This window comes from Leuresthes tenuis, unplaced genomic scaffold (genome assembly GCF_036924035.1).
Source record: "Leuresthes tenuis unplaced genomic scaffold, fLeuTen1.0.hap1 SCAF_1, whole genome shotgun sequence".
NCBI lineage: Eukaryota > Metazoa > Chordata > Actinopteri > Atheriniformes > Atherinopsidae > Leuresthes > Leuresthes tenuis.
The window spans coordinates 8,170,258-8,194,134 of NW_027325355.1; the positions used below are offsets into that span (position 1 = coordinate 8,170,258).

A 23,877-nucleotide genomic window follows, 5' to 3' on the forward strand; every position below is an offset into this window, starting at 1 on the left:
GCCTTCTCACCTCTGGGTGTCACTAATTGAATCTATTTGGTTTCTTCTTGCATATTCATTTGCAATGCATATATTTTTCCATGCTCTCCATTTGGAATTTGGACACAGAAGCCAAAGGAGAAGGAAACAGGAAAAACAATCCCATGGTAACAATCAGCGACAAGGAGAACTACTCAAAAGCCTGCACAATTAACCCGGTGCCCACCCATGGGCCAACCAATCATCCAATCAAGGAGCAGCAATTTCTGCTGGCCGGGATCTGAGCGCCAACTCCATGCGGTGCGCACAAGTTGGTACTGATTTAGGAAAAAGAGGATTGTACAATTTTACTCCTTGGTATGGATACTCTTTCAAAAAAGTCCAAAAAATAAAATATGTGGTTGATAAAACTGTGTGACTCAGTCCTTCAACGCAAAAGGCAGGCAAAGGAAAATCAGCTGTCCTCTGCATCTAATCATAGGAGAAAGGCCGTAACTACCATAGAGGACACCGAGGTCGTGTCCTCTGTATTTGTAATTTTTTTTTTGTTGCTTAAATTGTGGTGATTTTATATTTGAAGAGCCAAGAGTAGCGCTGTTTAATAAAACAGTGGCTCAGTTTGGGCAGACGTGCTGCGCGTCATCAACAACATGCACTGTCGCTATGGTAACTACCACACAAGTCGGACTTTGATGTTGTTACCGTTAGTGAGTCAGTCAGTCACACCAGTCACTGAAAGAGGAGCACATCAAGCTAAACATGTAGGTGGAGAGCAGTTTAAGTGGTAGATGACTGTGAGAAAAAATGCATTTTAATGTGGAGATATTTTTATTGCAGCCCAGCGTCCTACTCGGATAGCAAGGAAACATGAATCAAAGTTTAATTTGTATATATTATCCCTCTGTCCCAGGACAGTTCATTCCTTTTTATTCCTAATCCATGACTTGATGAAATTCATTCTCCAGTTTTACATTGTAACTCATTTGCAAATCATTTAGGATGAGGCTAAAAACAAATAAACCTAAAAGTCATTATGATGTTGTTTTTGTTCCTTTAAGACTCTGAAAATGGCCAGATTTAAATAATGGAATTAAATAAATTTCCAGGGGAGCCCCTGAACCCGACTAGAAGTTCTGACTCATGACCTCAGTATTTTTGGGCCTCTGCATCTAAAACCTCACTCAGGTAAAAGAATCAAAGTGTCATCAGCAACATTTACTAACACTTCCACCAGTAAAAGTATTTATTCTGCAGAGCAGCTCTCAGTGTTTGCTGTTAGATATAAAGTTGCCTGTTTGACAGTTTAAAGTGGCTGCACGTGCACTTTTTCTATCTGGCCTCAGTAAATCTCTGTAATTTATTCATTTGTGTTTGGAAAACATTGGAAACTTTATTTCTGAGCCCACATCAGTGGGTTCTGGTTGTTTACACATAGATGAGGAGACAGTTCAGTGTGTGAGGATAAAAGCAGAGGAGAACCTGGGACATCTGAGCAGATCTGGGATCAGCACCTTGGATATCAGCAGGGATTCTTAGGAAGGAAGGAAATGGGATGAATCTGCAGACTGCAGGAAGATCTGTTAACAGTCTGCAGACTAATGTGAGACAATAATATTTGTGTGTGTTTGGTATCCAGAAGAATTGAGACAGATGAAGTCACTGTGAGCTGAGCAGTGCTGGAAGATGATATGACAGAGTGACCTAAATGAGGTTTATGTGTGCGCTCATTTCCAGTCTTTGACAAAGATTGAAAAGTGAATTTATTTGAGTGATTTCCTTCCTGATGTGAAGTATGTCATGAAGCTGTCCGTGTTGAGTGAGCAGCAGCGCCTCCTGCAGGTGTAAAAAGATTACAGCACCTGGTATTCCCAGGCGGTCTCCCATCCAAGTACTAACCAGGCCCGACCCTGCTTAGCTTCCGAGATCGGACGAGATCGGGCGTGTTCAGGGTGGTATGGCCGTAAGCGAGATAATCAGTGACAAATCAGCTTTTTATAGATGCTGAAACAACATCTATTACTGTGTTCTGACTTCTAAAATATAATGTAACTGTTTAAAAATGAGCAATTTGTGATGATTTCATCTAACTAAGCAGCCTCAGTCTCTCTGTGTGACGCTGAACACAAAACTACACACAGGGAACAGAAGAGGTCGACAGATACTAAGTTATCTGAGAGTCTCACTTTCAGCTGCAGAGAACCAACACGAGAGAGAAGAACATGTGCAGGATCAGCATCAGCCTCTCAAGCCAATTAGGTGAAAAAATAAAAGAAACATATGGTTCAAGCAGCTATATAATATATATTTGTTACGGTGACTTTTGCGTACGGCCACACCACCCTGAACACGCACGATCTCGAAAGCTAAGCAGGGGGCCTGGTTAGTATTTGGATGGGAGACCGCCTGGGAATACCAGGTGCTGTAAGCTTTTTCTCTTCTCTCTACAACCTGCATGTCTTTTGTTGCAACGTCTGATCACCCTGTGACACATGAGGAAGTTGGTCATCTTCAGCTGCTGCTGCTTTGTTGGCAGACACGAAGTGATCTGAGAGTCTCAGTTTCAACTGCAGGTAATAATCACATCAGGGATTAAGATGTGCCCACTACATATCATTCTTTCTCGGCAATTATTTGGTTACATAGAGGAACTGTATGATTCCAGTACCGATATAATGCACATTGTTCACAGATATTGTTGCTTACGGCCACACCACCCTGAATATGCCCGACCTCGTCTGATCTCGGAAGCCAAGGAAGACACACTTCACATCCACAATCAAATCAATTCACCAGAAAGCTTCTTTTTTTAAACAAATTCTCCAGAAACTGGAAGTGATCAATGCTGGATCATCACTGGAATCACACAGTCTTAAAGTGGAGCTTCTTCTTCTTATGTTTCTATGCAGCTGAACACTCACATCATGATGATGACTGACGTGTGTAGAAATCCTGCTCTTCAGCACATTTCATTTCTCATCCAACGAGGTTTAAAGTTCCCATTTTTCAGCTTTGATGCTGCTTCCACATCTCTTATTGTCTGTAATGCAGCTTCAGCTGTTTTGTCTGTTTTGTTTGTCTGGTGATCAGTCACCTTCCTGCTGGTTCATTTTGGATGATTTAACCTGAAGGAGAAACTATTTATAGCTGTGGCTGGCTGCCTAAAGCTACTTCACAGGTCTGTGAGTGTGCTTCACAGCTATAAAAACACTAGAAGCTCTATACTGGACGCAGGAATCACTTGGAATATCTTTGAATCCTTCACAACATATTCAGCCTTCGGTATAACTCCAAGGGCAAAGGAAATCACATGTTGGACATATATAACCTTATGTGCGATCCAAGAAAGCAATCATTCATAAAATTAAAACCACTCAATTCATTTCACTAAAGGGTGAAATGAATAACTAACTATCCAGTTACATGCTGAGAAACCTTTGGTCACATCAATGCTAATTTTATACATCACATCAGGTCCAATTTCCATACACTGACGTAATGATAGGAGGGTAGTGTTATGTCTCTGTGACTGTTTTGCATTCTTTGTCCTGTTCTGTGTTTCTGTCTTAGCTTTAGGTCTGTCATGTCCTCACCTTTTTCCTCAGTTCCCTCTGGTCTGGTCATCAGCTGCACTCACTCACCAATCACCCTCCACAGTATTTAGTCTCCCAGTTGTCATTCACTCATTGTCAAATCCTCGCCGTCTCTCATGTTTAAGTCAAGTAGTTATTTATGTCAGTTGGGTTTTTGTTTGTTCCTAAGGTTTTGTTTGGTCAGTTTAGGTTTTTTGGGATTCCCCCAAAAGATATTTAGGAATAAATCCAGTTTTACATTTATAATCTCCATTTGGGTCCTCTCCCCTCACCTCCATGCCACCCTACGTGACAGGTAGTTTTAATGTTGTGGCTGACTGGTGTACAGAACATATAGATTAGTGGTCATCCCATTCTGGGGATCCAGATTTCCAAAGACCAAACCCCAAAAATGTATAATTACTTTAGGATCGGGCAGATGAACGTATGAAAAGGTTTGAGATAATATGTGATTTCAAAAATCTGTCCTTTACCACGAGAGGCCTCACCACCATTTGAACAATTCAATTCAATTCAATTTTATTTATATAGCGCCAAATTACAACAATTGTCATCTCAAGGCACTTAAATAATATAGTCCAATTCAAGCCAATTGGAATTCAATTCATTGTAATCATAATGCAATTAATTCATATAGAGCCAATTCAAAATAATATCCTAGCTAAGGAAACCAACAGATTGCACTGAAACTTGTCTTCAGTCTAATCTCCCGTCCTGAGCGTGCCTGTGGCGACTGTGGAAAGGAACGACTCCCTTTTAACAGGAAGAAACCTCTGGCAGAACCAGACTCAGGAAGGGTGGCCATCCGCCTCGACCAGCTGGGGTTTGAGAAGACAGAAAAGAGGGGGGAAAAACACCATAACACCATTCAAAGGATACCTGTTGGAACAGGGAAACATAGGTTAATAACCACAATAATGTCACATGTACATAAAATCATTTGAGAAATTAAACAGGGGGAAAAAGAGAGCAAAGTAAGGAAAGATGTGACAGATGAGGTCCCCCAGCAGTCTAAGCATAGCAGCTTAACTATGGGATGTTTCAGGATTACCTGAGCCATCCATAACTATAAGCTTTATCAAAAAGGAAAGTTTTAAGCCTAATCTTAAAACTGATTTTAGCAATATAACGAAGGTGAAAGAAGGCAGTCTTAGAAACCAGTTTTGTATGTGTGTCAAATGATAAATTCTGGTCAAAAATAACTCCAAGTTCCCTCACTGTAGAACTAGAAGCCAAGGAAATACCACCTAGAGTAACTATATAACTAGACAAGTTCTCCCTGAAGCGCTCAGGTCCAAAGAGAACAACTTCAGTTTTGTCTGAATTTAAAAGCAGACAGTTCTGAGTCATCCAGGTCTTTATGTCTTTAAGACAGGCTTGTAGTCTGACCAACCTATTGGTTTCATCTGGTTTCATAGATAAGTACAGCTGAGTATCATTAGCATAACAATGGAAATTTATGCCATGCTGTCTAATAATGTTACCTAATGGAAGCATGTATAAAGTAAAAAGAATCGGTCCAAGCACAGAACCCTGAGGAACTCCATGACTTACTCCAATGTGTAAATAGTGGGACTTTCACAGTACCCCTGGCATAACCGGGTAAAAGTCCAAGATCTCCCTTCAAACTAAAAAGCAAACCAAAATTGGCTATCAGGGTGCACTGGCGCAGAGAAAAATGCATTAGACAAGTCAACCACTGAGAAAAACTGTGCATCTGATGGAATTTGAGACAAAATAGTGTGTGGATTGGGCACAGTAGGAGCACGTGGCTGAACTGCAGCATTCACCGCTTGGAGGTCCTGTACAAAACGCCATTCATCTGGCTGGCCAGCATCTTTAATCTTTTTAACAGGAAACAATGGAGTGCGCACAGGTGAATTTTCACAAGGAACAATAACGCCTGTTTTCTGAAAAGATTGAAAAACAGGTTTAATCCCTTTAATTGCTTCAGGCTTCAAAGGGTATTGTTTTTTACATGGACAAAAGTCTGATTTAGGGGTGACAATTACTGGTTCACAGCCTTTTATCAACCCCACATCATATTTGCTCTTAGCCCAAAGATCATTGGGCACTTCAGCCAACATGGGTATCGAAGACAAATCTGTTTCAGACAAAAAACATGCTTCAAAATGTGATTCTGTGGTAGGAATTAATTCCACAGTTCTTTGACAATGCATTGTAGTCAAAAAAGGTTTTTTTGTATGCTGACAATCGTTCAGAAAACATCAAATTTGGATCAGCAGGGGAAACGGTCCAATCCGTTTCTTTCTGACATGTAGCAACAAACTCTCCCACACCTTGTCAATGCCAATGTGTAGGTTTGGCCAAGGAAATGTGAGGGCGAGTACCACAAACATTAAAAAAATCGAATTGCTCTGGAGTGAGCGACACAGCCAATAAAGTAGGCGCACATATTTTTTCACTTCTTCTCATAGTCATTGTCAGGCCCCAAAGAAATGTGTGATGTGCAGTGCAAATCAGCAGGTTGCATGAAATCAGAAAGGGGTGAAACTAACGCTTTTGCTTCTTCCACTAGTTGTTGTGAAAAAGGAGAGCTGGTTTCCACTTAACTTTGGAGGACAATCAAACTCCCCTGAAATCACTACTCTGAGGAACTCCATGACTTACTCCAATGTGTGAGGAAGATTCTTCATTTACAAGAACAAACTGGAATCTATCAGATAAATATGACTTAAACCAGCCTAATGCAGTTCCTTTAATCCCAATAACATGTTCAAGTCTCTGTAACAGAATGCTGTGATAGATCGAATCAAATGAAGCACTGAGATCCAACAGGACAAGCACAGAAACAAGTCCGCTATCAGAGGCTAAGAGGAGATCATTGGTAACTTTCACCAGTGCTGTTTCTGTGCTATGATGCACTCTGAATCCTGACTGAAACTCTTCAAACAGATTATTTCTATGTAAATGATCACTAAGTTGAGCTGCAACTATTTTTTCAAGAACTTTAGACGAAAAAGGGAGATAGGATATAGGTCGATAATTAGCCAACACTTCTGAATCAAGAGTAGGTTTTTTAAGTAAAGGTTTAATTACTCTTCATCTACTCTGTCACCCCACAGAAGTGCAGGAGAGGACATTTTGGTTTGACTCAAAAAGGACTTTTTAAGTAAGTGTTGTTTTTCAGGCGGTTTGTCTTTCAGGCTTTTATAAACTACAGTGATGTCATGTCCTTTGATGACATGTTTCCATTGTGATGTCATGCAGAACTGTGAGGTCATAATCAGTGATGACATCACTTCTTGTGATGTCAGCAGCGATGGTGCTCTGTTCTCAGTCACCAGTCATCACGTGTGCTGTTCTGCTCTCTTTTTCAGCTTTATGATCTTAACTGTAAATAATATGCAGCACATGTTCATAGAGCCCAGGCAATGGTGGGAAACATGGATTGTATGAATGCTGCGTGAAATGTAAATGAAAACAGAAGCAGTGACCTGCAGATCCTTTATATATATGTGATAACTGAATCTGAATGTATCAGTGTCCAGGTCAGTAATAATGTATTTATTGTATGTTACGGTGCTCACAGCTGCTTTCTTCACACCTCACCTGGAAGTATCTTTGAAGCTGCTTTGTATGTTGTCTACACTGACTGTGAAGCAAAAGTAACACAACAGCCACATCTTCAGGCTGTTCTCAGTGTTTCCAGCACAATCATTCAGCTGTTTTCATGCATCAACATAATACAGTAATAACAGTGTAGTTATGGTTGTTTCTATTCAGAGCTGCTTACAAGCAGAATGGGATTATTTCTATGTGTCAACATACAGTGTATAACATCATTTCTAGTAAAAATCTGACTTTGAAAGATGTTAAAATGACAGAATCAGCATGTAAATGATAAAGTGTCTTCCTGTGGATGTTCTCAGATATGTACAGTATGAACACTGTGATCCTTTCCCACATGTCCCAGTATGTTTGATTGTGTTCCAAGTGAGGGTCAGACTGGAGAAAGTGTCATGAAGCTGTCACCCTTAAACAATCAATAAAAGCTCTGAATACAAAAGCATTTCAGTGTCATCTCTATAAGTAATGATGAAAGAAGCAAAAGCTTCAGCTGCACCTCCTGAGCTCTACTTTCCATATTGTCTACACTGACTGTGAATCAAAAGCAGCACAACAGCCACATCTTCAGCTTGTTGTTGAAAAGCTGTTCTGACAACATTCACAGCCCAATAAGCAGCACAGTGACAGCAGTGTAGTTGTGTTTGTGGGTCAGAGGAAATATCATGTTCCAGCCAATCAGGAGCCAGCAAACTCCACCTGGAACACACACTGTCACACTGACCTTCATCTGTCTGTCTGTGTCTCTCCAGCGCTGGTTGCCATGGCAGCACAGCTGATTCAGGACCAGTGAACACTGACCAGGAGAGTTGGTCAAAGTGTCTCCTTCAGCTGTGGAACTGACCAGTGTGATGAAAACTGGATATACTGGTACCAGAAGAAAGAAGCAGAAACATTCACAGTGATTCTGGATATTAATAAAGATAGTGGTGATGTTTATAAAGGTTATGGTCATCCTCAGAAAGATGATTTCTCAGCTGTGAATAAACAAAATGGCTGTGAGAGAGCAGTAAACCACAGCCCAGGTTCACATATTTCACCTCCATCTCAGACAGAGTCACAAACATACTGAGCTGAGGGAGTTTCTTCCTCACTGCTGTCTTTATTTATTTAAACTTTGAAGGTTCAAAGATAAAAACTGTGAACATTTCAAAGATTTGTTCTGGAAAATGATCCAAATGAAACTTCAATTCACCATAAATAAAAGCAAGACATTTTAAAGACATTTATTGAATACTGAATGTTTTCATTCAAATGTCCAGATAAATATGAATCTGCTGCTTTGAGCTGCTGTTGGAATAAAGTCCATTCCTCCTTTAAAAAGTTTAATGAGCTCTTCATGAAAACACTTCCAGCAGCACTTGTTGTTTAACAGCTTTCAGCAGATTTCACCTCATCATTTCACTTTATTCCATTTTAAAAGACAGATATTGGACTGATCTCAGGTCAGGATTTTGTCCTTCTAGCAGCAGTTTATCAGGATGCTGATTTTGTTGGACAGATGTTCATCAGTTTCCTGTGGATGTTCCTGCTTCCCAGAGGATGAATCCAGAGTGCACTGAGACTGAGGCAGGAGCAGGAAAACTTCCTAAATTCATGTGAAGTCTTTGTACCACATTACAGCTCAGAAACAGAACACATGCACAGTGAGGGCATGATGCTCAACGCGTTTCTCAAAGCATTTACACAAGGACATTCATTATGTGCTGACAGTGATATGATTTCCTTCCCCTGACACTGAAATAACAATCATCTTTAAGGGATTTCATGTCACTTTTAGATCCATCAGCTCCACAGTTTTATATCTCTACATGTTAAGTATAAGGCAGCTTTCACAGCGAGCTATGTGGCAAATATCTGGAAACAACTGAGACTAACAGCCTGAAACATCCAGTTTCTACAAAGATAGCTCATATACACAGTTCTGTTGGAATGTTTCTGTACAGTCATCATGGACATTCATGTCATTTCCATTTAGTCATTTAGCAGATGCTTTGATCCAAAGTGACTCACAGGTGAGGAAACAACATCCCAGTGCAGTCAGGCATACCTCTCATTTCCCTGTATTTGTGTCCATCCTCCAGACTCCTGTGGATCCTTTTTACCTCACGCTAAAAAAGCCAATATCACAGACGGAGAAAAGTTAGATCATGAGAGAGAAAAAAACTCTTGAAACATTCTGTGAACAAAGCAAGGAGGTCAATAAATAAGTCTACACCTCATTACAGTGGTTAATATTTCTGCCTGAATACGTTTTTGTTTGCATCTGTGTGGTTGTGGACATATTTGATCTAAGGGAACTTCAGATTGAAACCTCGCCAGTGAAGAACTGAATGTAGCACAACGTGTTGGTGTAAAAGACCACTCTGATGCTTAGAAGTCCATACTCCCACCAACTAGTTTAAAGCTGAATCATCCTTTCAGATGAGAGATGAAACGTCTTCAAGAACCAAGAAGAAGAAGAAGTTGCCCTTATTCAGGCTCTTACCCACAAAGTGTCACCGTGAGGAGCCCCCTTTCCAATCAGTAAACCTTCTTCTAAAAAAGTAGCCCTGAACAGCTGCCTCCAGCTCCTCTGAGGGACACACCTCCTGAACTGGTCATTGACACGGAAATAAAAAGGCTGCAGACAGACCAAAACTCCTGCATTGGAGATGAACCCTCTGTGTAATGCTTCTCACAGTTCATGAAAGAATATTATAAAATAACAATGATTTTAACCATCTGTAATTATACTGGGGCAGCTGTTTATCTGAAGTGTTGCATATGTCACTGTGATCTATGTTATTAATGTCCAAAGACATGTGAGCTGTGTTTAGATTTAGCCAAAAGCTGAAGTGGAGAAGAAGATCTTGGAATAAAGAAAGAGGAAAGGATGATGCACAGTTTTTACAGTAATGAATGACACACAGTGGTTCCAACGGCGCCCTGGAGCTGTTCACATCTGGTCTTAACGTGATCAGAAAAGTGAACTAAGTACATCTGTGAACACGTTCAACAAAGATTCAGCAGCTCCTTTCTCCACCACTCAGCCAAATTTGATAGTTCTTGTGATGGGAGATTTCAACTCATGTAACCTCTCCCAGGAACTGACGAGCTCCAAACAGCTGGTGACATGCGCCATGCAGGACAGCAACACACTGGACCACTTCTACTCCACCATAAAACCCTCATACCGCTCCATCCCCCACGCTGCCCTTGGACACTCCGACCACTGCATCATACAGATGGTCCCCACATACAGGCAGCAACTGAGAAGGGCCAAACCATCCAGGACTACAGTAAGGAGGTGGACTCCAGAGGCAAGGGACATGCTTCAGGACTGCATGGAGTCTTAGCCCCGGAAAGAGTAGGCGTACAGAGAGCCTATCCCAGCGGTCATTGGGCGAGAGGTGGGGTACACCCTGGACAGGTCCAGGTAATCAATAGTTTTTGGTTTTAATCGATTCCTTTTCTTTGACACCACTTATCCAGCATTTGAAAACACAAAGTGCTGAAGTCATCAAGAACAAAAGTCAACATGTAAAAATTGTGATAGCACATCTGTAACATTGTAATGACTTACCTTGGCTGGGTGCAGCTCCAGTTTCCTCTTTATTCTCATGCAGGGCACGGTAATGCCTCAGCATTGATGAGGTGTTCTTATTGTACCCCAACTCCTTGGAACACAGTAAACACCTCACCTATGAATACATTAAGAAACAGTGAAAAATACAGTTCTATAAGCAAACCTAATGCATCTGAAATATGTCACATTTAGCTTATCTTATTAGGAGATATCAAATGAAAATGTTCCCACACGGGGGAAATCCTCCTCCTCCAAGCTGGCTCCATCCTCTTACATGTCGTTCTCTACTCACTCTCCTCAATCTAAAAACTATCTCTGTCTCACTTAACTCCCCAAACTATCTCCAAACTATATTAACGCTATCGAAATTCTAGTATCCAAACAATCAAAATTCAAAACCTGAACTGACCGCAGCTCTCCATCAAAAACCCACATTTTAAATGGAGACTGAGGGGTTTATATGTCTGTCAATACTCTCGGCAAAATCTGAACCGCTTCCTGAAGCAGTCACGTGGTACTTTCGAGCAGCGAGACTTCTGAGGTCATCATTCGACGAAATTAATCAAGCCGCCCCCTCCATTACTCCAAACACGCTTCGAAGCCTCAGCAGATTTCGGAACATCACTACAGGAATCTGCATGCAGGTGAGTCCAGAAAAGAATACATGTAGCGGTCAAATATTTGCAGACATGTCTTCAAAGTACTTTGTATCATTGGTTTGATTCCTGCACCTGGACACGGGCAGTCAGAACATGTACTAAAGAGTAAAAAAGTTCAAATAACCTGGCTGCTATACACAGTTAGCATGTCATGCTAATGCTAATACAAAACCGTTTTTTTTTTTAGCTGTGTGTGAAACATACTTCTGGGCCCTTTTCTTCCTCTTTTCTTACCTTTTTGGACAGTTTTCTGTCCATCTAGACCATCTTGTGGTCATCCATGTGACTCCATCCCGCCCACGTCTTTAGTTAAAATGGAGCTAAAATTATCTTTATTAGGAGCTGATACTCTGATCTGACCACAACACAAGATCACTTTTTACTCTTCAACTGGATACATAAGTTTCCCAATTCAGATAATTTCAGAATCAAAATAAAGGAGATTGCAGATTATTTGGGTTGAAAAACATTTTTAAGTGTCAGAGTTTCCTTCATCTCAAACTTTAGGTTTCACTAAAGCAGCTTTCTGGAATGAATCACTGGTCGAGCACTTCTGATGCCAGAAAAATACTCCTTTATATTTAAATGACGGCCTCAGAATGGTCCACTTCATGTTGTTCTTCAGAGTGTCTCAGATCAGTCAGACAGCTCCTGCTGACGTGCTGTTAGCCACACAGAACTAGATCATTTCCCCACTGAAACATCACATCTTCTCAGTTTCAAGCCTCAGTCCAGACTGAAGCTCCCTGAGTGCTGAACCGTGGGCTTCAGAGTTTAACCTGTGACAAATCTGAGATTACTCTGTTACTTTCCTGGATCCCTGAGAGCTTCTGGAAATGAGAACAAATTTAGAAACAGAGAAAATCTGAACTTCAGTCTTTGGGATGATATTGGGACCCTTTCCTCAAACAGTATCATTGTCTTAATGTAGTAAAATGATTTAAGTTGATCATGTTACACTGACTCAGATGAGATTTATGGGATATTTCACACAGTGGGTGTCGTTCTACAGAGTATATTATTAAATTTTTTTCTGAATTTGATCAAAAAGCTCCAAATATTTTGAACTATGGGTCTTTAAAGAACCATTTTAAAGTTCTCAGGGATTTAAATAAAAACCACAGCAACAAGTTTAATGAAATGTGACTAGATGGTTAAAAACTGTCCAGAAAGGTTATCAAGAGAAGAAGAAAAGTGGGTGTGGTTTGACATGCTGCACGCCACAGCTGGATCTTATTGTATGTACTGACAGTTGCAGACAGAGTCCATCAGTCGGAGGACCCGGACCAGAATGGAGCAGCAGAACCAGGATTTGAACCCTTCCACTAGGAACAGAGCCGGCTCATCCTCTGGTTCACCTGGGCTACAGGTCAGTGTGGAGGATATTAAAGATACGAGGACGAGTGTCGAGGCTCCGTGCATCCTCTGCTCATTCTGCTTTTGAATCAAATGTGAAAAGTGTCAGCAAAGTGTTTCCTGGTTTCATCTCCTCTCTCTGATACAGATGTGCTTAGACTGAACATGTGCTGCAAGCTGAATGATCTGCTGGAAGAACATTTTTCTGGCTCTCAGACTTCAGATTTGAGAGGTTCAGGAGCTAATCTTCATTATTTGTGTTTAAAGTCTCTGGATTACATGAATTAAACCTGGTGGTAGTAATACTTCTGGGTCTTTAATTGTTAAATTACAAGTTTTGTAGATCTCTCTACCTCAGTGTAAAGAGTCATTTTAAAGAGAAACAAAGGTTGAGTTAAAACTGTTTCCCTGATAGCTGTTGAGCTCAATGGCTGCAGACCTATGGGCTGTAAGCTGGAACAAAGGGTTAGTGTAAAGAATGTCATGTATTACCACCACAGTTACTTTTATTCATTTAAACCAGTGGTCATCAACCTTTTTCAGGCCAGCCTCTACATGGTGTTTAATTGAACAACTTGGGCAAGACTGTGCTTCCTTATATCAATTAGAAATATTGTAGCAGTTCCTTATCAGAATTTCATCATGACAAAAAATAATTGGTAAAAGAGAAAAAAAAGCAAGAGTTTAGTCTTTAAAAACCTGAACGTGTGCAGAGCCGTCAGAGCATTGTGCTGATAGCCGGGGGCACTTATAAACGCACTCTCAGCGTTCACGTTTGATTTGAGATATTGAGACCTCTGTAGCTCGGTCTGTCCAGGTCCAGTTAGAATATGTTGGTTGGCGTAGGTGAGGTTAGAGAAATATTTTGTGTGAACTTCAAATGGATCTAAGTCTTCTTCCTCTCTGTCATTGCAGAAACAAGCCAAAGAGGGATCCACATTATACTGCTGTAAGGACTGTGGGGAAGTTTTCAAAAGATCATCTCATCTGAAGTATCATCAGATGCTTCATACTGGAGAGAAACCTTACAGCTGTGGTCAGTGTGGGGCAGCTTTCACTGCACTAAGTAATCTGAATAGGCACCAACGTATTCACACAGGAGAGAAACCTTACAGCTGTGGTCAGTGTGGGGCAGCTTTCACTCAATTATCTAATCTAAAGTTGCATCAACGTATTCACACAGGAGAGAAACCTTACAGCTGTGGTCAGTGTGGGGCAGCTTTCACTGCACTAGGTAATCTGAAGAGGCACCAACGTATTCACACAGGAGAGAAACCTTACAGCTGTGGTCAGTGTGGAGCAGCTTTCACTGCATTATCTACTCTAAAGATGCACCAACGTATTCACACAGGAGAGAAACCTTACAGCTGTGGTCAGTGTGGAGCAGCTTTCACTGCATTATCTAGTCTAAAGAGACACCAACATATTCACACAGGAGAGAAACCATACAGCTGTGGTCAGTGTGGGGCAGCTTTCACTCAATTATCTAATCTAAAGATGCACCAACATATTCACACAGGAGAGAAACCTTACAGCTGTGGTCAGTGTGGAGCAGCTTTCACTCAATTATCTAATCTAAAGTTGCACCAACGTATTCACACAGGAGAGAAACCTTACAGCTGTGGTCAATGTGGGGCAGCTTTCACTGCACTAAGTAATCTGAAGAGGCACCAACGTATTCACACAGGAGAGAAACCTTACAGCTGTGGTCAGTGTGGAGCAGCTTTCACTCAATTATCTAATCTAAAGTTGCACCAACGTATTCATACAGGGGAGAAACCTTACAGCTGTGGTCAGTGTGGAGCAGCTTTCACTGCATTATATAGTCTTAAGAGACACCATTGTACTCGCACTGCAGATAAATGATAGGTTGAAATCAACAACATATTTTACGGCATATAAGAAAACATTCACCTGGGAGCAGCAACAGGAACTACCAATCACAAGCCTTTCCTTTGTTCAGATTAAATATCTTCTTTGTGGATTACCACCTTCTTTTGTCAGGACTTTTGGTCTGAATGTTCTTTGAGTAGCAGATGTTTGAAGAAAGATTGAAAGTGCTTCATTATTACAATAATTTATTGTGATTGTTTTAACTGGACAGATCTCCCACCGTTCAAGACAAACATGGCATCATTTGTGAGTTGATGAACAGATCAATATGCAATCTGTTTGTTAGTAGGAACATGTTTTCTTCTGTTATACTGAACATATGTTTTCTTTAGTCAAGATTCACAAAGTAGCTTTGCACCAACTGTGCGTATTTATGTAAACATACAACATCTGTAGAAGCAATATATAATTTTAGTTTGATGTTAAGTATAGCTTTGCACTTGTCTGTATTTCATTCTTCTGCATTTTATTAAAGGTCAGATGTCAACATTTCTCATGCTTTTCATGTTCTTGCTACATAGATACTTTTGAAGAAAATGTGTGTTTGGTTACGAAGGAAAGTTGACCCTTATCATCTTTCCCAAAGACCCAGAAATCTTTAACGCAATCTGAAAAAGGCTTGGATTTGTTCCCTGTACTCTCCAGACAGCTGTTCGATTGTCATGACTGAAGCTGAAAGTTAAGGCTGTTCCAACACTGAAAGGGCACAAAACTCAACTTCAAGCTGTGAAACTGTTTCAAAGGAGTCTGTACAACATATCAGGAAGCTGACACTGACAGCTGACAGTTGTCTGAGTTCAAAAAATGATACTATCGCTATTTATGTTTCCTACTACGAGATCACTAGCCACACAAGGTTATGAGACATTCAGTAAAACAAGGCTTAGACAGAAGCTGAAATACGATAGATAGGAGGCCTTCTCCATTGCAGTGTCCCTTGACCCTGCAAGATCTTCTATACTTTCTTTTTCTCATAGTATAACTTCACAATATTTTTCTAACATTTCCCTCCTGTTTATACTAGAGGAAAAGAGGGTGTAAATTCAGTATAGATTCATACATACACATGCAGTTTTTTGTTTTTTTTTCAAACTTTGCATCACCTTTTATATTTTCTACTTCATTGTTTTAACACTTCAGGGAGATTTCCTTTAAACAGATCATTGAGAATTTACTCGGGTTCACGCAAGGCACTACTTTGCGCTTTAAACGTCATCTGCATCCTCGTATCCATCATCCTCATGTAGCTCGTCGTTATCATCCCTCTCTACCTGTCTAACAAGTCTTTGGAACAGTCCTCTCAAGAATGGGACCTAATTGTTCAGCAATGCCTTGTAGATCTAATTTATCCAATCAACATTCTTTTTTATTGTTGCCCACCAGAGAAGAAAAGATTCAAAACCTGAAGCAACTTGATTTCTAACTTTAATGAAATCTGGGACTCCTCAGAACCCCTATGCTATCCAGGTACACTCTGTTGTCAAATGAACCCCCAGGCACAGTAACACTTGAGACGTCGCAGCTTCTCTGGAGAGAGTTTGTTACCCAAGGCCTTAAAGTTGCCCTTAGGGAACAGATGGAAAGGCATCAGTAGTTGGGTTATTGTGCAGCTGCCCTGCCATTAGATGAGAAGATGGCCCTCAGTTTCATATCCTCATACAGCCACCACAACAACCACAGGTTGGGCCTGGTTAGTACTTGGATGGGAGACCGCCTGGGAATACCAGGAGCTGTAAGCTTTTAAGCTTCTCGAGGCTTATGCAGTTGTGTATGTGGAGAGGAGCACCTGGGAGAGAACACGCCCCTGGGGGAGGCCGGTGCTGATGGTCTGTGGTCATATTTATTTTCTTCAGGATAACTTCTATTAAATGGAACAAACTATCCATCCTTCCATTTGCTTTACATGGTTACAGGGACATGGTTAGAGCTTCTAGTGTTTTTATAGCTGTGAAGCACACTCACAGACCTGTACAGTGGCTTTAGGCAGCCAGCCACAATTATAAATAGTTTCTCCTTCAGGTTAAATCCTCCAAAATGAACCAGCAGGAAGGTGACTGATCACCAGACCAACAAAACAGACAAAACAGCTGAAGCTGCATTACAGACAATAAGAGATGTGGAAGCAGCATCAAAGCTGAAAAATGGGAACTTTAAACCTCATTGGATGTGAAATGAAATGTGCTGAAGAGCAGGATTTCTACACATGTCAGTCATCATCATGATGTGAGTGTTCAGCTGCATAGAAACAGAAGAAGAAGAAGCTCCACTTTAAGACTGTGTGATTCCAGTGATGATCCAGCATTGATCACTTCCAGTTTCTGGAGAATTTGTTGGAAAAAAAGAAGCTTTCTGGTGAATTGATTTGATTGTGGATGTGAAGTGTGCCAGCGCCCCCTGCAGGTTATAGAGAGAAGAGAAAAACCTTACAGCTGGTATTCCCAGGTGGTCTCCCGTCCAAGTCCTAACCAGGACCAACCCTGCTTAGCTCAGACAAAGATTAAGATTCCTCAGATCAGATAATGATCCAAACACTCTCGCATTAGCTCTCTGATCTCAGTTAGACTTCCTGGTTGAATAAAGGTGATGATGTGAGGTTCAGTTAGCTTTGCATTCACAGAGCTGTTGAAATTCCCCTTAAACAGGTTACTTTGGACTTTTAGACCAAAAAAGTACATTTCAGAACCTGTACTTTTTAAGTTGAAGCAGAACTTTTATTTTTGACAAAGTATTTTAGGTAAATTTTTACAAAAGTATATGTGCCTCTACTTAAAAAGAGGTTCTGTGTACTTTAGCAGCCCCTGAAGGAGAGTCAGAAATCATCAGTCACACCTGAACACACCTGAGACAGCCCTACAGAAAGCACAGACGTGTTCATGAGTGGAATTTAGAGGTTGGATCATTCAGATAGAACAGCAGTACAAAGTTCAGACTTTGTTGTTCAGTAACTTGGAGATGTGTTTTAGCTCCACTGGTCAGACAGCTTCTATCAGTCCTGCCTCCATCACAGGTGGACTCTGCTCTGACTGGTTCCAGGAAGCAGCTCACCTGCGTCTCAGTCTATCGAGCAGAGACTCTTCTCCTTCTTTAGCTCTGAACAATCTGTAAGTTCAAACTTTCCTGTTTGTTTCTGCTCTGTAATGTTGGAGAACATGTTCACTTCTTATTTCAGAGCAAACTTTGATCAGTTTGTGTTTGAAAACAAATATAGATGATTATCAGATTATTGATTAACTGGAATCAATCAACATGATGATCAGCTGATGGTTTTTTGTTTGTTTGTTTCCTTCTCAAACAAACTGCTTCATGTTTTTATTTCCTGGAATCAAAGTGTCGTCTCCACCTTTAAAGTCAGAAAGAGCAGCTTCCTGTCAGACCTTCCGTTATGAAGCTGTGATGCAGTGTATGTATGAAGGTGTTTAGTGTTCATTGTGGTTCAGTCTTTTCACTTCCTGCATTGTGCTGCAGGATCCAGTTGGACCAATCACAACCTGCAGTGTGGGATTCTGCTGCTCTTTCAGTCAGACTTCACATTCAGACTGAAATCATTCTTTAAATCATCCTTTAGTTTCTGTTGTTGATATTTATTCATTACATTCAGAGCACAAATGCTGCTGTTTTTCAGGTGTCTGCAGGAGAAGAAACTCTGAAGTGTCTAAAAGTCAGTTTAGAGGAGATGTTAAAGATCAGGGACTGCATTCATAAAAATTCTGTAAAGAGCTGCTCCTGGTGATGAAAATCTAACCAAATTCTTAGAATGGTTGAGAATGAAAGAGTAGATCCTACAAAAGATAAAAGTTATTCAGCAACATGTTAACCCTTAAAAGGAAGGAGGATTTGAGTTGATGTCAGGGGCGTCACTAGGTCTTAAGGACGGGGGGGCTTAGCCCCCAGAGAGGAACAGGATGTGAGTGAACGTAGCGCACAAGCACAAAACTTCACAAACAGCTATCAAAGGCTGAGAAACTATTCATTATTATTATTTCAGTCTGTTTTTTTAAATACAGTACAACAACTATCACAGGTTTGCACAGTAACAGCATATTTACAGCATTAACAAGAAAAAAAAATGGCTCCAATTGCGAGTTACTTGGTTGATGGAAGCAAAGAATGCCGTCTGTTTTTAAAGGCTGGCACATGGCTCTATCACTCTGCTGTGACTCAGAGGCTGAAGCTCGTCTTTTTCAATTGACATTGTTTGACACAGCCAGGAATGCAGCCGACGCAGTGCACTACAGGACGTTCCACATGAGCAGCTGCTCACAGGCACTGTTAGGGTAACAGCTACCTGGTAACTTGGATGGTTGCCAGGGGCGGTTTTTGCAATGATCAAAGTGGGAAATCAACCCAGGGCGTAATCTGTGAAAGGGCGCACGAGAGGAAGAAAAAAAAAAGTATTCAGTTACTTTTATAGCTGAATATACAGATTCGACTGTTTGGGTTTTTCTAGTTCCAACAATATGTAACAAGCTGAAACCATACAGCATATCATGCAGAAGAAGAAGACAGACGCAGATTACGTCAGAGGCTTTTCACAGAGCAAGTCAAGTGCATGTTCAATGAAGGATGGAATATAAAAGGTCAAGAAAGTCGTCAGGTGCCCAGTTCAGTAAAAGAAGGAAATAAGAAGAAGAGGACCCAGAACCACCACTGATGGTTGCCTTCAGAGAGGGAAATATCTCTGTAATCTGAGACAATAAGATGGAGGGTTTGAAAGAGGAGATGAAGCATCTGAAGCTGTCAGACTCCTCCTCCTCTGACTCAGTCTCAGAACAATGTGGAGTTAAAGAAAACACAGGCATCTGTTTTAAAGGACTCACTGATGTTATGACTGGAAATCCAAAAATGATATGAAATTTGAGTATTTTACCCATGAAATATCATTGTGTTCACCTTCTGATCAAACTGTTTCATCATTCTTTGGGGACCTGGGATGTATCTATATTGGCCACTAAGTTACCTTCAGTTATGACACAAGAACATTTACATGAAATCTGCCTGAAGGGCAACAGCTCACAGAGGGGCTGCAGTATCAGTAGCTCCTGCACCAGGAAATCATTTTCTTACCCTTTTATCTTTTCAAATTATAGATTTATTCCAAGATAAAGCAAGGGTTGTCTGTGAAAACACTAAAATAATTTCCTCCGTACTTGTGCCTAATCAGTAACTGTTATAATAAACATCAATACTCACAATACACACAGCAGGAGGTTGAATCTGTGAAATCACTGTAAAAGTAAACCATACAAAGACAAGACAAACCCATAGAGTCACCTGATGGAGAAAAAAAACATGCAGAGTGACAAAAAAATCTCTTTTTAGTTTATGAAAGTAAACTTTGAATATGATATGAGACTTTATGCAGTAACTTCACTACGAGACATGTTGACCGATCTGTTTGAGGGAAGTTACTTAATATCACTAAAGTTTCCTGAACTTATCAGGAAAAGATCAGTTTTCTTGGTATTTGTTTTACAGTTGAACAGTTTCACAGTGATGCCGGGCTGTGTAAAGTCCATCAATCATTCAGATGTTAACATTTCTCCTGCATAGTTAAACAGAGTTAAACTTTAAACTGAACTGGTTAGGATGTTAATTTCCGGCAAAACGCCTTTCTGGGTGTGTCTTTCAGAGTTTAGTTTCTCTTTCCACTAAACTTCCATCTTTTTGTGACGCAGATTATTTGCTCCGTGAAATTCTCCGTCTGAAGGTAACGGAAACTATTTTTAATGTTTGACAATAATATCTGCTGTTGGAAGCTTAGTTCAAGCAGAAACAGACACAATCTGCAGCATCGTCCTTTCTGTTGATTCACTGCTGTCTCTGTAAAACTGTAACTGTGAAACTGTAACTGTGGGACCAGTGCCGTGCACAACATGTGTTACTTTTTGTGTTACTGAGTGAGTAAAATATGTGGAATAAGAGCAGCAGCAGACTATAAAGATGACCCAGGCTTAAACACTGAGTTCTTGTTACATGTCAGCTTCAAACTAAAACATGGAGCAGCATCCCAGTTATTATCTGGGAGGGTTGTAAAGGAACTCTTGAGGAGCTCAGAACCCCAGAATTAATTTTTCTACATTTATGTTACACCACCAGATCAGAGGAGGAAACATCTTCTCCGAAGGCGACGAATTTCATTTGCTCTTTCATTTATAAGTTATAACCAAAATGATTGAAACAAAGTCACACCCTGTCATCAGCACATTGATAATGTAATACATTTTACTGAAATAAATAATAAAAATATAATGTAACATATTAGTGATAATGGTGTAATTAAAACCAATGTTACAATAAAAATGTTTTTCATTAACAAAGCGAAGTATTGAAAACAGGCACCAAATCATATATATGATCATTTATAGATTAGCTGACAGATTCTACAACCCCCAGTAGGGGTCCTTAGGCAAGACCCCCTTACCCTATCTGTAAGTCGCTTTGGATAAAAGCGTCTGCTAAATGCATAAACATAACATAACAACAAGGGACTGTTACATGCATACATTTCATTAATAATGAAAACCATTAGACAAGTTCTTACACAATATTGGCATTAAGAGACCATTTCCTAACATTCCTATATCAATTTAAAGAGTTGATTTCAGTTTTAAATTCTTGAAAAGATGGGAAGGATTTGGAGAACCTGGCTTTGTGTTTTCTCAGTAAACCTGAAGGATTAGCAATGAGTTTAGTTTCAGAGTTTTATGTCCACAGTCGTTCTGCAGCAGAGGACATGAAACCGACGTCGAGCTGCTTTGGATTTTAGTTCATTTGTTTCTGATTTTGGCTCTTTTCTGAGCAGGAACCCTGCATACTAACCTTCAGGGACAATTTTTAAGCATCCACTGTAAGAATGGTCTCTAAAACCACGTTTCAGTCCATTTCTACACGCCTGTCCACTGTAAGTTTAAAAAAGCAGATGGAAAGTTAATTTTTAACAGATTCTAAGATTGTGGAAAGTCTTTGTGAAGGATTTATCCCCCTATAACACCCACTGAGCAGAAGTCCAGCTGAATGCATCTGACAGTGCTGTAATAGGTTAACTACAGACCAAAGAGGGTCAGACTTAGCAAAGAATCATATTTCAGAACAACACTGGCTTGTTGATTGGCAGATACAGTCACTGCAGAACTTTATCTGAGCTTTTCTAGGATTTGTAGCTTTTACCTGAGCAAAGAGCATCCACTGTAAGCCCAGCCCGCAGTGTGCTGAATTCTGGCTGTTAGCACAGCATCTGGCTCAGTTTCTGAGTGTTTGTCTGGTTCTGTAACTTCATGTGTTGGAAGCAATAAGCTACATTTACTCTACTTAAAGAACTTTAGCTTTCCTCAACAATTTTCATGTTTCAACTTTGCATTTCTTCCATTTCAGAGGAGATCAGTGAATCTTTTATTGCTCTGCATCTCTTCACAGAAACGCTTGTTAAGGCATCATAGAAAGTTATTGTGACCTTCAGAGACTTGTTGCTGCTGTTCAGCTGAAGGTAAACCTGGATTAGGAACGTTTTCAATTTTAAGTCCTCAGTTAATCAAATTCATGGGCTGGAAAAATGAGTTGAGCTGAGGATGACTTTACACACAGTGATGTTATGTTCTGGGAGAGGCCGGATCTGATTGATGCTGCATTCCAGCCTCATCTGCTTTGACTCTCTGATGACAACAGAACGGTTTCCTGTAACCTGTAAGCTGTTTGTTTCTGCTCTGTAATGTTTGGGGGACATGGTCACTTCTTATTTCAGAACAAACTTTGATCCCTTTTGAGTTTTAAGACAAATCTACATGATTATCAGATTATTGATGAACTGGAATCAAACAACACGATGATCAGCTGATGATGTTTGTTTTCTACATGAAGAACTGATCTTCATAGAATGAAACCGTCAGCTCCTCCATTACAGTCAGACACAGCAGCTTCCTGCTGCTTCCTGTGTCACCTTTCAGAATAAAATAACATGAACGTCAGTTAAATGTGTCTGACTGTAGTCAGTTATGAAGCTGTGTGCAGCTCTGATGGAACATATAATCCACTAATATTGTCTAATGATGAAATGGAGTAGATTCAGATGTTCTGTCTACTTTATGGATCAGTTTGTGATGTTTTATTCAGCTTTTTCCTTTCCTTTATATGTGAGTAATAATCCTTCACCTTTGTTTCTTTTTGTTTGTTGAATTCAACTAAAGGTTCAAACGTTTCATTCAAGTTTTTATCAGAGACATTTTATTTGTACTTTTAAACATAAGACGGAACCTACAGACAAAGATGGAACCTTCCCAGGGTAGAAGGTTCTGTTATTAACAGCATATTAGTCAGTTTCTGGTTCAGACGTTAAATCAGTTGATTTCCGTCCTGTTTCATGTCAGTAAATGTACGTAATGGTCCATCGTCATCATGAGTGTGCTGGGTGGTAGCTCCATGCCGGACTGATGGAGGTACAGCAGCTGCTCTTTTTACAGCCAAAATGATGGAAATGAGGATTTGAGTTGATGTGCAGATGAATGATTTGTGTTTCCTCTGCAGATGAAGGTAGAAAGTGTGTGTGAGCTGATGTGAATTCAGCAGCATGGATCAGTGTGAGGACACTAAAACCACTCTGTGTGGGGAACATGAGAGCCAGAGCAAAGCTCAGAGGTGAGATGACCATCTCTAACTGTCCATGACTCTTCTCCATGTCAGAGCTCAGCACTCACATCACCAAACCACCTTTATTCACAGCAACCAACCAGAACCTGAACCTGAACCTGAACCTGAACCTAGCTGTGTGTCCTTTAAGAGCGACTGGTCAATGGGTCGTTATTATGACTTCAAATCAGACCAACATCCATCCTTTCAGAGGTGAGCTGAGTGTAAATGTTGTGACAGTGTCCATGTTGAAGGAGGAAAGAGTCCATTAATTATCGTATTAATGATCGTACCTTCATAGATCAAGTCTGAGGGAACTATGAGAAACACCCAACACAACACAGGAACATAAATCTACATTTATGAGGAGCTAGAAACGTAAATCAGTGTCATGGTATTACTGTGGAAGATCCATTTCAGAAGGGTGGTGTGTGATGAACATCAGAACACTGAAAGCAGGAATGAACCCTCAGAGAGAAGGAATAGGTGGGAGATCACCAGGAGGTTCACTTTAAGATTATGTGGCCTGAATAGAAACTAAGTGGAGATACATTTAACTTATAAATTAAAGAGCAAATGAAAGTGATCGCCTTCAGAGAAGATGTTTCCTCCTCTGATCTGGTGG

General features: G+C 40.4%; 2 protein-coding genes and 1 non-coding gene across 3 annotated transcripts in view; 2 read left to right on the top strand and 1 right to left on the bottom strand.

Annotated features, from left to right (window-relative positions):
• Positions 1-23,877, top strand: part of LOC140294994 (protein NLRC3-like) — a 334,914-nt gene that overhangs the window by 293,940 nt on the left and 17,097 nt on the right. The window contains exon 2 of the mRNA XM_072379628.1: positions 23,106-23,261. Within this exon, the coding sequence (XP_072235729.1) occupies positions 23,194-23,261 (68 nt within the window). The 5' untranslated portion in view covers positions 23,106-23,193. The remainder of the gene's footprint in view (positions 1-23,105; positions 23,262-23,877) is intronic.
• LOC140316342 (5S ribosomal RNA) lies at positions 1,827-1,945 on the bottom strand. The gene has a single exon (XR_011917325.1). It is a non-coding gene; the product is annotated as a 5S ribosomal RNA (ribosomal RNA).
• Positions 13,698-23,877, top strand: part of LOC140291931 (uncharacterized) — an 82,119-nt gene continuing 71,939 nt past the window's right edge. Inside the window, exon 1 of the mRNA XM_072379451.1 lies at positions 13,698-14,452. Within this exon, the coding sequence (XP_072235552.1) occupies positions 13,743-14,452 (710 nt within the window). The 5' untranslated portion in view covers positions 13,698-13,742. The remainder of the gene's footprint in view (positions 14,453-23,877) is intronic.